This window comes from Dipodomys ordii, unplaced genomic scaffold (assembly GCF_000151885.1).
Source record: "Dipodomys ordii isolate 6190 unplaced genomic scaffold, Dord_2.0 Scaffold166, whole genome shotgun sequence".
Classification (NCBI taxonomy): domain Eukaryota; kingdom Metazoa; phylum Chordata; class Mammalia; order Rodentia; family Heteromyidae; genus Dipodomys; species Dipodomys ordii.
The window spans coordinates 28,208-42,691 of record NW_012267382.1 but is presented as its reverse complement, the minus strand read 5'-3'; the positions used below and the strand labels follow the sequence as shown (position 1 = coordinate 42,691).

Below are 14,484 nucleotides of genomic sequence, written 5' to 3'. Positions count from 1 at the left end.
CCCAGAAGATCCACTCCTTGGAAGCTATCTAGCTATCATTAAGCATACTCCAAGCCAGCTGGGGGCGTGTAGCTCATGCCACAGCTAGCTACTCAGGATGCTGAGATCTGAGGACTGTGGTTCAAAGCCTGCCTGGGCAGGAAAGTCCATGCGACTCTTATCTCCAATAAACCACTAGAAAACTGGAAGTGGCTCTGTGGCTCAAGTGGTAGAGCGCTTGCCTTGAACTGAAGAGCTGAGGGACAGTGCCCAGGCCCAGAGTTCTAACCCCACAAGCGACCAAAAAAAAATACTGCAACAACTTCAGCACTTTGGACAGTATTTAGTGGCTTCCATTCTCGGGACCAGCCCACTTTCTCACCATATTTTCCCTTCTTTATTAGCATTATTGAAGTGTAATTTATATATCATAAAATTTAATCCATTTTAGACATTTAATGAGAGAGACTTCCTTGGTATACCTTCATGAAGATGCCACCACAGTGGCCTTTTCAGTGGAACATTTCCCGGACCTCGGAGTTTGCTTCATACCTGTTACAGGTAGGATATAAACCCCATCCTCAAGCCTTGGTCACCAACTTGATGTGCGTTCCAGAAGGCCCATGGTCCAGGATGCTACTGAAACAAAGCCAGTGACTTTCCATATGGAATGGCTTTTGCTTGTAAGAGAGATGGAAGGAATTACAGTTCAAGGCCCATCTGGATAAAAAGTTTGTCAGACTCTATTCCCACCAAGGGCGGTGCTCTGTGGCACATGGCTATTATCCCAACAATACAGGGAAACACGAGTAGGAAGTCCGTGGTCCAGAACAGCCTGGACATGCAGCAAGACCCTATTTCAAAAATAAGAAATTACAAAGGACGGTAGAATGGCTCAAGCCGTAGTGTCTGCTTAGCAAGCAGTATGAGTCCTTGAGGCCAAACCTCAGTACTGCCCGGGCTGGTTGAAGACAAGTTGTTGGGGTGAGGAAAAGACAGCCTTTGGAAAGCTAGCAAACCAAAGGAGATGAGGCCATTTCTGGCAAAGACCTTCCTGCCGTGGAGTTTCTGGTTTAGGGCTCTCTGGGTTGTGTGGGCACATCAGACAGGCAGTCACCAGGGCAGTTTCAGATGTCAGGTGGTTGGTCCTCTGATGCATGGTCTGCTGCTCTCTGTCTGCCACTGCATCTTCTGCATCTGTAAAGCTCAAGAGAAGTTACTGATTATAGGGTGTTACGACTCTTGTCATTTTAGTTCTTGTTCCTAGGAATAGTTAATTCTGTAACCATTAGTAACTGAAAAAGCATCTTTCCTCCAGAGAACATGGGACAATAGCAAACAGCTAATTTCCCCCTAGAGAACAGGAACAGTAGCAAACAACTGGTTTTCCCCAGTGCACAGCATTCCTGTGCGCACAGGGGAGGTAGCCTTTGCTGGAGAAAAGTTTTTAACCGGTTCAGTGGCTTTAGTCAAAGGTTATTCTGCATTACAGCTAGTGGGAAACCAACAGCATACGCCCAACTGCAGGGTCTCCAAGATTAGATCCTTAAACTCCAGTAAAGGCAAGTGGAGCTAGAGGCTTTGTTTAGCTTTTTCATTAGTAATACTTCCTTAGTGTTAACTCTGCAAGAAAGTGGTGGAAATAGAGTTACACGCCCTGAAGAAGACATGTCTTGGACATTTGCATTGTCAGTGCTGGCGTGGCTCACTGTGGCACACCGTTGGTGATGGATGGTGACAGGACCTGGAGGGCTGACAGGACGTGTCTTTCGCCTCTCATCTGGCCACAAATGCATAGGAGGTGGAGTGTGACTGGTTTCACCTCTCCTCAGGGAGAGACCTTGCTCTGTGCACTCGACACCACTGTGATACCTGGACACCAAGCCAGTAAGCAGTGCTGGAGTTGAGGATGACTTGGAGGTGAGGTCAATGTCATGTCATAGATGATGGCCTCCAGGGACACAGTATGTCTGCAGTCAGATCATGAGTCAGTATGGCCTCAGTGTTCACATTTTCTACTGCAAGTAGCTCTTTCTGAGTGCCCGCAGCATGGCGAGCACCCACTTCAGACACCACAATCACTGTCTTCCGACTGCAGTCTACATAGCCCCTGGCACCATGCCTATACCCACTGGACCCTCTTTTTCCCTCTCTGTGTAGCCTTCCTACATTTTCCCCTAAATGTATTGATTTGCCTGGAGTTTGAGTGTGGAGGAGATCATCAGCAAGCCTGAAGGCTTATAATCATGATATAGGTTGGAAGATCAGTCTCAGTTTGGTAATAAATGCTGGCAATCTGTGTCAGCTAATCAAACTCTCTTGGTGTCATGTCTTCTCCTCTAAAATGAGGATGATAGTCTTTCACTCCTTTTTGGTAGTTTTGTGAAGATTTTTATTATTGTCTACTGGTTGTAGAAGGAGTTTCCATCTTGATACATCCAAATATGTTTATTTCCTCTTGATCATACCCACCCCCTATAATTCTCCCTTATAAATTCTCCTCCATTCCCACATTGGTGTATGGTATCATTTACTTCTGCAGTTTGTTTGCAGATTTTTCATCTGGGTGACCTATCTAATGAGGAAAGCAAGATAATAGAGTCTCCTACCATCACTGTCTTGAGAGCTATCTGGGCTTTTAAATCCAGTAATGTCCATCTGATGATGTGGAATGCACCAACATTTGGTGCATGTATGTTACTAGTTATTGTCTCTTGATATCTTTTTTTTTCCTTCACCATAAGCCAATGTGTTCTTTTGTCAGTAAGATGTGGTTCTTGTAGGCAACAAGTGGTCAGGTCTTGCTTTTTAATCCTGCTTATCATTCTATGTCTTTTGCTTGGAGAATTAAGACTCTTAATATTCAGTGTTATTACTGAAAGGTATGAATTGATCTTTGCCATTTTACTGTTCGTATGGGAAAGTTTAGCATACATTGTCCACAGCCAGTTTTCTGTATATACTAAGCTATTCTGCAACTTGGGTCACAGAAATTGAATTGTTCCTCTTTTTTATCGGTAGTTTGTTGACCAGTGGTGCTTTTAATTTATTTTAATTACTAAAGATATATAGCACATTTCATAGTTACTGAACATTTGGAAGTTTCCTGTTTGAGGTAGATATTAGTTTCTTGACTTCCTTCCTGATGGGCTATCTTTTCCTATTAAAAATATCCAGTTAGCTATGTGCTGGTGGCTCACTCCTGTAATCCTAGTTACTCAGGAGGCTGAGTTCTAGGATCACGGTTCAAATATAGCCTTGGCAGGAATGTCTATGAGACTTTTAACCACCAGAAAATTGAAGTGGCACTGTGGCTCAAAGTGGTAGAGCACTGCCCTTGAGCACAGAAGCTCAGGTATAGCACTAGGCCCTGAGTTCAAACCCCACGACCAACAAAAATAAGTATTAAATTATATGTGAAGATATAATGGTCTCTACATTTTTGCTTATCTTTGTTTCCTGAATGACATCATTTAATGAGTAGAATTTTTATTTTAATATTTTTATTTAAAATTTTATATTTTAAATCTTAATATAATTTGTATAGAATATTCTAATTTTACCCAATTTACAAATATTTCATTTTCATAGTTTTGATACACTTTAAAATAATTAATCTGAGACTTTTGTTGTTTTTGTGTTTAGATGTTTATTTTCCTCGGTGGTGACATTGACTAGGATCTAGAAAGGGCACAACAGCATTTCTTTGTCACATAGATACCAAAGTGTCCAACACTTGCTTTATTTCATTAGAATTTCTTTTTTTGGGCTTAGTAGTTCAATCTCTTATTCTCAAGTGCCTAGAATGCAAGGTTCTCTTAATCTCTCTCTCTCTCTCTCTCTCTCTCTCTCTCCCTCTTTAGTTCCACTGGCCTATTTGTCTAATTTCCAGTCCTACACTATTTGATTATGATTAGCTTATTTGTCTAATTTCCAGTCCTACACTATTTGATTATGATTAGCTTATTTGTCTAATTTCCAGTACTATACTATTTGATTATGATTAGCTTATAACATATTTTTTAGAATTATATAATATACATTTTCACCTAATTTGCCAGAGAGAGAATGAATATTTGTCTGTTATTTAGTGCTAGTCTTGGGGCTTGAACTCAGGACTGGGGCTCTGTCCTTGAGCTTTTTTTCCCTCCTGAAGACTAGAGCTCTATAACTTGAGCCACAGCTCCACTTCCAGTTTTTTTGGGGGGTGGTTAATTGGAGTTAAGAGTCTTACAGACTTTCCTGCCCAGGCTAGTTTTAAACCAAGATCCTCAGATCTTAGCCTCCTGGGTAGCTAGGATTACAGTCATTAGCCACTGGCACTTGGCTCCAATATCTACTTTTGTTAATTCTCTGTATACTAGTTTTATTAAGGTGTTCATTTTTCCTTATAACTCTCTTTTATACATTTAAGTTTTTCCAACTTACTAAGATTATTATTTTCTAATGAATTCTTATTTTACTTATTTTTTTATTATATGTTTCAATATTGGCTTTAAAAATCATCCTAACAATTTTGTTTGTGGTGCTGATGGTCAAACACAGGACTTGCAAATGCTGGGCAAATGCTCTACCACTAAGCAGTCACAGCCTCATACCTTTACTTTTGCACCAATTCTATTGTGGTATATTCAACAAAAGTGCACTACATCTGAGCTGTGGTTCAAATGGTAGAGTGCTCTTCATGAGCAAAAGAGCTCAGGGACAGAGCTTGGGCCCTGAGTTCAACCCCTACAACCAACTAAAAAAAGGAAAAGGAAAAAGTATTATGGCTAGATACCAACAGCTCACCCTTTACTCCAAAATTTCCTCATAACCCATACAGATCTTCCTTTCTGATACTTAACATCATCCTTTAACTGATAAACTTAAAATAACAGATACAAAACCTTCCTTCCTTCCTTCCTTTCTTTGTGTGGGTGTATGTATGCTGGTCCCTGGGCTTGAACTTGAAAAATTAAAAATTAGAGTTACATTTTACAATTGCTAACTGCTGATTTTGCTTTTGTAAACTTGCTCGCCCTAGCACTAACCCCCCATTTTCTGGAAATAAGGAATTGAGTAAAGAGTCTTGGAGCCTAGATGCTGGCCTGGGACAAGGCCTGTGGTCATAAATAAAGAACAAACAAGTAAATTCCCCAAGTGGTCAAATGGGACCCAAGAATGGGACCCAAGATAAGGACCACCTGGCAAGTCCAGCAAACTAGGCCAAATGTTAATCAATCACAAGCCTGTAACTATGTAAACTCCCCTCCAGGGTGACCGCTCCCCCTATACTTGCCCTGAGTCAACTGTTTTACAAAGAGTGTTATAAACTTCCCCGCATAGTAAAAATGATTGCTGGAGTGTATAGTGACTTTTAAATGGGCCAATCCGGGGGACACCTGGTGTTATATGCTAATGCTTGTGGTTTTTGCCTTTAAAAATGCTTGTAACCGCTGCTCGGGGCTCTCTCCTGTGCCGAGGCAGAGAGACCGTTTGCGCAAACGTCAAATAAACTCCTCTTGCTTATTGCATCTCCCGGCCTGGAGTCTGAGTTTTCTGGGGCGCCTGTAATGCCCAGAGACTTGAAGCGCCTAAAAAGACCACCAGAGACCAAAGATCAATGCAAGCGGCAATGAGATGTTTATTGACGAGCTCGAGCACGGACCCCTCTGTGCACTGATGTCCGAGTACAGAGAGAGGCCCCCAGCTCAGGGTTACAGCACCTTTTATATGTTCTTTGGTAGGGGTAAGGCCTCAGTATGTATTGGCAATGAATCAATACACCACTCGGGAAATTTAAATCATAATTCTAGCGGATGATTGGCACAGTACAAAGCGGAAAAAGGGCTGGGGCTAATAATTGGTCAGCCTAGTGAGCTATTGTGCTCTAAACTAACTAGAGGGTACTTTTAGGGTAATTTAGAAGTGGTTGCCAGATGGCCACTATCTCTGACCCTGACCCTGGGGGAAGTGGTTGCCGGGCAGCCACTATCTCCGATCCTAGGCCCAGAGAAAGTGGTCTGGAATGTGTCAGGTACTCCCTGCCAGAGGGTCGTTAATTTCAGCTCCAGATCCAGGAGTGTCAGGGGCTCAAGGGCGGGTAGAATAGCAGCTGCACTCTTCAAGGTTTAGCAAGCATGTGTACAGAAGCAGAAAGGCAAGTTAAAGAAAGTACAAAATGGCAAATACCGGTCTAATACAAAATGGCAAATACCGGTCTATCTGGTTATATATATATCTCACGCTTCTCACGCCCTCCCATTGACAAAAGTATCTCAGAAGTCTCGGGTCTTTCAGAACTCAGGTCCTGACTTTTGTGCTCAAGGCTAGCACTCTGTCACTTGGACCACAGCTTTGTTTCAGGTTTTTTGTGTGGCTAGTTTAAGAGTCTCAGAGACATTCTTGCTTGGGTTGGCTTTGAACCACAATCCTCTGATCTCAGCCCCAGATGGAAGGGGATTGATTATAGGTGTGAGCCGTTGGTATCTAGTCATAATATTTTTCCTTTTTTTTTTTTGTTGGTTGTAGGGCTTGAACTCTGGGCCTGGGCTTTGTCCCTGAGCTCTTTTGCTCATGGAGAGCATTATACCACTTTGAGCCACAGCTCACTTTTTTTTTTGAGTGGTTATTTGGAGATAAGTGTCTGTCTCATTGGGGACTTTTCTGGCTGAGCTGGCCTTGAACTGTGATCCTTAGATCTCAGCCTCCTAAGTAGCTAGGATTACGGGTGTGAACCATCAGCTCCCATCACATTATTTTTTTTTCTCTTTTTTAAAAAAATTTTTTGGTCCTGTCGTGGGGCCTGAACTCTGGGCCTGGGCACTGTCCCTCAGCTCTTTAGCTCAAGGCCACAGCGCCACTTCTGTCTTTTTTCTTTTTTCTTATGTAGTGCTGAGGAATCAAACCCAGGGCCTCCGGCATGCAAGGCAAGCTCTCTACCACTGAGCCACCTTCCCAGCCCATACATTACTTTTTCTTAATGAGAGTAGCTATATAGTATGCAACTGGCTGGCCTTGAATTCTAGATTTAGCTTCATTTTTTGTGAGAATTTGAGTAATCTAGGTCTACATGAAGGAATTACATTATCACAGGGAGGGCTTCTCAGCCTTTGGAGAAGGCCCACATTTGTATCCCTCTGCCTGGGCCCTGCCACTCCCACCCATCTGCCCAGACTCAGCAGAGATAGCTGTAACAAAATTTATCTTTTATTTCATGTATCCCCATGAGATAAGATTGGTGTGGGGCATGTCTTCATTGTATCACGGCCCTGCTTGATGAGTGGCTCCTGGTCTTTTTCCTCACAGACTTCTAGAGACTTAGGACTGGCCTGTGGGAGGAGGTCAGGGTGCAGGGTGGGTTTTCTTACACTCAAGCCCAAAGCTAACCCTTCCCACCTTTCTCTGACCTGTGTGTCCAGTCCCCATCCTTAGCTGTGTCCCCTGCTGGAATGCTCTTGCTCAAGATCACCCTCTTAGAACCCTCAGTACCTTCTCGCTTCCCTTCCCTACCCTCCCTCAGGAACTATCTCTGCTCCTGGCCACCTAATGCCAGGACTCACCCACTTCCTTTTGCGAGGTGGCCCCTTCTTGCGTGCTCTGGGATTGAGCAAGGATCTGAGGCCCATGCTTTTCCAAGTCCTCTTTCAGCCTAGTTAGGAAGTTGTTCCAAGAGGAACAGAATGATGTAAGAGAGGGGTGGGAGGAGAAGACAGCCCTCATCCTCCTTCCTGGGTTGGGGACGGTCAGAAGGGCTCCCTGCCCACCTCCACCGCTTCTGCTGCAGATGCTGGCACCTCTGCCGCAGCTGCTGGTGTTGCTGGGCTGCAGCCCCCAGGAGCTCCTCAGCTTTCTTGTTCTCCTCCTTAAACAGTTCCCTGAGGGTGGGGTGGGGTTAGCATCAGCCACTCCCTCCTCTGGCTACCCCTTCCCTTGCATCTTACACCACTGCTGCCACTTCCGGGCTGCGGAGGGAGAACCCCTCCCGGAGGGTGGAGGGCCCCTCAGGACCACACAGGGAGAGCAGCCCTTGCTTCACGTCCTCCAGCTTCACCTCAACCAGCTTCTCTGCAGAAGGAAGGGGAGGTGAACACTGAGGGCAGGCAAGGGCAGGGCAGGGCAGGGTCCTATTCCTGCCCTGGCCTTACCTTCCTTCAGCAGTTGCTCCTTGTTGCTGTCCAGGGCACAGGTCTCCCTTGCTGGCTGCTCCGGATTCTGAGGAGGACAAAACCAAGGTCTGTCTACATCTCCTATCTCCCCCATATCTCAAAGAAGTCTGCCTGGATCTGGTCATTTGACCCTCATATCTCATTTCCTAGTACCCTGGCTCCTCTCTGCACACCAGCCAAAGCCCAGATTTAGGGTCTTTTCTACTGGCCATTCCTATTCCCTGCCTATTCCTGCCCCTTACCCCCTGCCCCACCACGGACCTCTCGTGAGAAATAGCTGCTGTGGCAAGTATTTAGTCACAGAAAAGTCTAAAGCTCCTACGACTCTGGCTGTTGCCCCAGCATGGCACTGTAGCTCCTGTCTCCCTCCCCTCCCTGTGATGGCCTATTCACTAGTCCTCTTCCCCACGGACATTGCTTCCCAAGGCAAACACTGGCCATCTGTTCCCTGCTGTCTCCCCTGTGCCTGTGACAGTCCCATCATATCCAGGAGTGTTCTGGATAGGTGGCTTCAGCCCTGGTGCTATCAAGGTTCCTCCTGACCACTGAATGGACACACAGGGCAGCAGGAGTAGGTGTTCAGACCAGCAATGTGGACACCAAACAGAGGAATGGATTCAGGGTGATAGTGGTGATAGGTGACTAAGGCTTGCAAATGGGCAATATGTGGGAGTGAGGAGGCATGGATCTGAATGACTCACATGAAATTCCCAGAGGTCCTTGTGTTGGCCCATCAGAATCTCCAGCTGCTGCTCAAAGTCCAACCTGGAGGCCAACCACACAGGCATGAGGCTATGAGCCGGCAGCCTGGCCTGGGCCGGGCATCGTAGGGACCTTACTCATACTCTTCTCCATGAGGAGCACCTTCACCCCCTTGGTCCTCCAGGGCTCAGTTAGACTAGCTCCTCTCACACATCCTCAATATGATCTGATGCCCCCAGCCTCATGTACTGGAGTTTACCTCAGCTGCCTCTGTTTATTCTTCTCTTCCTCAATCTGGGAGTTCAGAGAAGAAATCCTCTCCTGGCATTCTTGCAACAGGGTGTGCTTCCTGGAAAGAAAGGCAATCCTCAGCCATTCTCTGACTCTCCTGGAATGGAGCTAGTAGTTTCCCCTCTGTTTAGATCCATATCTGTAACATGGTGGGAGGGGTGTTAGGACGACCTACTCCTGTGTTGTGAAGATTTGGGAGATCAATAGGGTCATAGTCTCTTACCTCTGGGCCTCATTTTCCTTTTCTTGGCAATGCAGCTGATGGATTCTTGGGGTTTCTATAGAGAGCAATAGGGTCCTATAAGTGCCTGACAAGGCATCCACTTTGAGAAGACAGAACAGGTTCAGATTCTGTCAGACTGTGGATATCTTTCTGGGCTTTGACATTTCCCAGTCTGGTGTAAGCCATAGAGGGATGCAACCTCAGGAGGTTTCAAGGCCTTTCTCAACTACAGAAACAAGGGCTTTCTGCAGGATCAATAGCAACAGTCTGAAGATGGAGGAGCTCAAAATACCTTGCGTTTTCCTGAAGATCTCCTTTAGTCGTACTTTCTCTTCATGTACTGAAAAGCATAATGAATGTTTACTTATCAGAGATCACCTAGACACTGTCAGGGATAGTCACAGGAGACTAGGTACAGCCCTGACTCTAAACCAAACCTGGACCCCTATAGGTGAGCCTCCTCACCTTGATACTCATACTCCCTTGTCATCACAAACAACCTTTACATTTGGAATATGAGTGCAAGGGTCCTGTGTGATGCCCATTAGGGCTTGAAAGCAATAGCCATCAGAAAGTGGTGTCTTTATGTATGGTGACTGGGAAGGCATTGGTGGCGTCTATATGTAGGATGATTGGAGGAGGCCTTTGGTGGTGTCTTTATGTAGGGTGACTGGGAAGGCATTGGTGGTGTCTTTATGTAGGGTGACTGGGAAGGCATTGGTGGTGTCTATATGTAGGGTGACTGGGAAGGCATTGGTGGCGTCTATATGTAGGATGATTGGAGGAGGCCTTTGGTGGTGTCTTTATGTAGGGTGACTGGGAAGGCATTGGTGGTGTCTTTATGTAGGGTGACTGGGAAGGCATTGGTGGTGTCTATATGTAGGGTGATTGGAGGAGGCCTTTGGTGGTGTCTTTATGTAGGGTGACTGGGGAAGGCATCTATGAGAGGGGGATATCTCAGCTCAGCAACAAATAGTGTTCTGAGAAAAGAGGAATGAAGAATGAGTTATTTAAGAGAACAAAAGGAGCATGAGTGTATTCGGAGGGCATTTCCAGACCCCCACCACTAGAAGATCCAGGGATGGAGAGAACAGGAGGCTAGAGAGATAGCAGGCCCCTTGACCATGAAGATGCTCAGTGTCTGGAATATTGGGTCAGGAAAAGCTGGAGACACTGTGGGGACCTCTAGTGGGCCCCAGCCAACTTACACGCGTCCAGTTCCTTCTGCAGAGCGTCCCAGACAGTTCTCGGCTCTCCCAGCTCTTCACTGACTTTCCTTTTAGCTTATCAAAGAGTAGAACAGACATTGTTTGAGTGAAGTCTCTAGCTGCATTATTGTCTTTCAAAACTGATATTTCACATTTTTCTTCACGCAAACCTGGAGTTGCTCAGAGTCCCAGGATCTTCCTGTTGGGTTCAAGTGGTATCAAGGCCATAAAACTATAGTGGCACTTTCATGCAGAAGGGCATCCCTGCACTTACATTGTGCATATTTTGTGGCCTGCTATTACTATTCTGTAATTTTGAGGATATTTTTGACCAAGGGCTCCTGTATTTTCACTTTGCATTGGAGCTAAAGCAAAGCACACAAGTGATCCTAAATAGCAGCCAAGGTCTCTGGTTTTTTTTTTTTTTTTGTCCGTCGTGGGGCTTGAACTCTGGGCCTGGGCGCTGTCCCTCAGTTCTTCAGCTCAAGGCAAGCGCTCTACCACTTGAGCTACAGAGCCACTTCCGGTTTTCTAGTGGTTTATTGGAGATAGGAGTCTCATGGTCTTTCCTGCCCAGGCTGGCTTTGAACCGCGATCCTCAGATCTCAGCCTCCTGAGTAGCTAGGATTACAGGCGTGAGCCACCAGCGCCCGGCCAGCCAAGGTCTCTGAACTCACCTTGCTGAACTTCATTAACTCGGTTAATCAGGACCTCAATCTGTGGCACTAGAGTTCCCACTGCAGAGAGGAAGAGAGGTTGAAATGGCAACACAACAGTCTGTACCTCTGCAGCTATCACTCCACACAAATCCACTGAGCATCTCCTGTGTACAGGGGCTACATCATGGGCTCACACTAGGGACTAATGAGTCAAGCGGTGGTAACTTCATTCAAGAGAAGTAAAGTGGGGCAAAGTTTCGAGAGTGAAGGAGTAGGAACTGATTCTTGGGTATGGAAAAGTATCTTGTAGGTCCCCTATCAAGTGAGTACTGCAGGCTCTGCAGCTCTCTGGGTGAAAGTGGGGGACAGTCAGTACAGAGGCCTGCCCTGGTGTGGGATCTAAGGGTACTGTGCCAGCCAAGTGGGGTGGCCAGCAAGAGGCTTGGGACAGGATTTGAGGAAAATATCTTTTATTCTGTTTGCTTATATTTTTGTAATTTTGAATCACCACTATTTTTGGCTAAAAGAATTAAAATGTAAAAGAAAGTGAGAGTTGAGGGAATAGGTTCCTGAGTTTCTGACTTGTGGGGGCTGGAATGGAATCTACACCTGCCTAACCCAGAACTTCAGCAAACACAGAGGAAACACAAGACCCTCCGCAAACACAGAGGAAACACAAGACCCTCCGCAAACACAGAGGAAACACAAGACCCTTCCGCAAACACAGAGGAAACACAAGACCCTCCGCAAACACAGAGGAAACACAAGACCCTTCCGCAAACACAGAGGAAACACAAGAAAGACCCTTCTGCAACTTTTTCACCATTTTGGCCAAGTCTTCAATTTTCTGTGTGTGTCTTGCCCTGTGGAGCAAAACTAAGCATTTCAAAACCCAATAGGGTGAAATGCCAGGGGGAGGATTCAACATCCCAGCTGGATCTGGGATGAGGTGAAGGCATTATTCTAGTTAGAGTAGCGCCTTTAATCTTTAATGTGTAAGAGATGAGTTTGGCCCCTCCCTGGCCAGACTTTCCCTATGGTTTGCAATGACACCACAGTTATGCCCTTCATAAAACTCAAAGCAATGGTAGGGGCTGTGGTCAAACTGGAATCAGCATTCACAAAGTTATAACGTATTCAAACAAGTTGCTTTCCTTTAAGCCTTCAACCCTAGCTGTAGGACACTAAGGCAGGAGGATGGAGAGGAGCAGGAAGAGCCAATGTGGTGAGACTCAGTCTCAAAAATACTAATCCTTTGAGATGTAGCTCAGCAAAGCACAGCCCTTGCCTAGCGTGTTCAAGGCCCTAGGTTCCATCAACTAGCATGGAAAGAAAAAAGAGGGTATTAAAAAAATTGAAAATGAGTTGAAAGTCACTGTACTGGCAGGTGACATTATCAGTGAGGAAGCTCTACAAAGTTTACAAAAGTTCTAAAAAAACACAAGGGGCTGGGAAGGTGGCTCAGTGGTAGAGCGCTTGCCTTGCAAGCACGAGGCCCTGGGTTCAATTCCTCAGCACCACATAAGCAGAAAATCCAGAAGTGGCGCTGTGGCTCAAGTGGTAGATCACTCGCCTTGAATTGAAGAGCTGAGGGACAGCACCCAGGCTCAGGGTTCAGGGCCCACAATTGACTAAATAAATAAGTAAATAATAAAAAACATAAGAACTTGCAACAATATGTAATCAACTGTAGTTAATACAAATAGCTTTCCTATGTATAACCAATGCTAACTATGAAGCCTCTATTTAAGGTATTTCATAGTAATATTCTCGTCACTACATGCACCTATTTTAACTCACTAATGAATTAATAGATGTAGGAAATTACTTACAATATTAACATTATGATAATGTAAAGACATTTTGAGCCATCTGATATAAGAAGACATTATCTCTGGGTGCCAGTAGCTCACACCTGTAATCCTAGCTACTCAGGAGATGGAGATCTGAGGATTGTGGTTCAAAGCCAGCCTGTGCAAGAAAGTCAATGAGACTCTTATCTCCAATTAACCAACAAAAGTCAGAAGTGGAGTGCAGCTCAAGTGGTGGAGTGCTGGCTTCAGCACAAAAGCTCAAAGTCCAGGCAAAGTTCAAGCCCCAGGACGGGCACGCGCGCACACGCGCGCGTGCACACACACACACACACACACACACACACTATCAGCTATTAAAAACCTGCTGAAAATGATACTTATGTTTATTAAAGCTTATGATCTAAATTCTAAATTCAGGGGATATTCACAGACAAAACAACATAGTGAGGAGCTGGGAAGGTGGTTCAGTGGTAGAGCGCTTGCCTTGCATGCCTGAGGCCCTGGGTTCTATTCCTCAGCACCACATAAGCAAAACGAAAAAAGCCAGAAGTGGCGCTGTGGCTCAAGTGGTAGAGCGCTAGCCTAGAGCTGAAGAGCTGAGGGACAGCGCCCAGGCCCAGAGTTCAGGCCCCACGACCGGACCCAAAAAACAAAACATAGTGAATGGCACATGAGGGTGTATTTACCAACATCAAAACAGAGATATCACATAAAGACAACTGTTTAACAAATAAATTTGAAGGGGAAAGGGAGGAAGAAAAGAAGGGACCCAAAGGAATAAGGTGCCTTAGAAATATAAGCAATCTCTGCAATTGTGTGGTGATGGAGAGAAAAAAAGTATAACTTCCCATCACACCAAAATTTGGAAACTGGCTAGATATTTGATGAAATAAAGGAATTACTGCTGCTACTACATGAAAGTGGCAATGGTATCACTTTTCTGAAGAGAACTTACCTTTAGAGACATATATGGAAATATTTATGGATAATTATGATGTCTGAACTGCTTTATAATGAAATAGGAGAGTAAATGGTAAAGAATAAAAAGATTTGTCAGTGGTCAGGAACTATGAAAACTGGACCACTATAGCTTGTTTTCTATTTTGCATATGCTTAAAAATTTGGAAGGCCCCTGTCTTCCTACAAAACAGAACAGAGGTGCTGCTAGCTGACCATCCCTGCTGGTGCGTGCAAACTGAAGGACCTGCGTCGCTCCTGCTCTTGTCCTCTTTCTCCTTGCATGGCAGAGGCTGGGCCCTTTCCTCGGGGTTGGGTGACGGTAGAAGGGGGGTCTTTTGCCCTGCAGGGCTCTGATCTTGGTGCTTCTCTGGGGGAGGGGGCAATCTCCTTCCCTGCTGGACTCTGACCCTTGGTGACTCTCCAGAGTCGTCCCTCCTGAAGGACTCATTGTCCCGGACACCTCCCTCCTGGAGGTCTGCTTCCCCAGGACCCCCCCCC

The 14,484-nt window shown here is 45.4% G+C and overlaps 1 protein-coding gene across 1 annotated transcript in view; it reads right to left on the bottom strand.

Annotated features, from left to right (window-relative positions):
• Positions 1-6,956: 6,956 nt before the first annotated feature.
• LOC105998563 (synaptonemal complex central element protein 1-like) overlaps positions 6,957-14,484 on the bottom strand; it is a 9,727-nt gene continuing 2,199 nt past the window's right edge. Inside the window, exons 2-12 of the mRNA XM_013033334.1 lie at positions 11,231-11,376; positions 10,554-10,628; positions 9,638-9,685; positions 9,346-9,400; positions 9,091-9,180; positions 8,831-8,894; positions 8,109-8,175; positions 7,905-8,028; positions 7,728-7,838; positions 7,524-7,612; positions 6,957-7,283 (exon numbers count right to left, since the gene is read on the bottom strand). Coding sequence (XP_012888788.1) covers positions 7,264-7,283; positions 7,524-7,612; positions 7,728-7,838; positions 7,905-8,028; positions 8,109-8,175; positions 8,831-8,894; positions 9,091-9,180; positions 9,346-9,400; positions 9,638-9,685; positions 10,554-10,628; positions 11,231-11,376 — 889 coding nt within the window. The 3' untranslated portion in view covers positions 6,957-7,263. The remainder of the gene's footprint in view (positions 7,284-7,523; positions 7,613-7,727; positions 7,839-7,904; positions 8,029-8,108; positions 8,176-8,830; positions 8,895-9,090; positions 9,181-9,345; positions 9,401-9,637; positions 9,686-10,553; positions 10,629-11,230; positions 11,377-14,484) is intronic.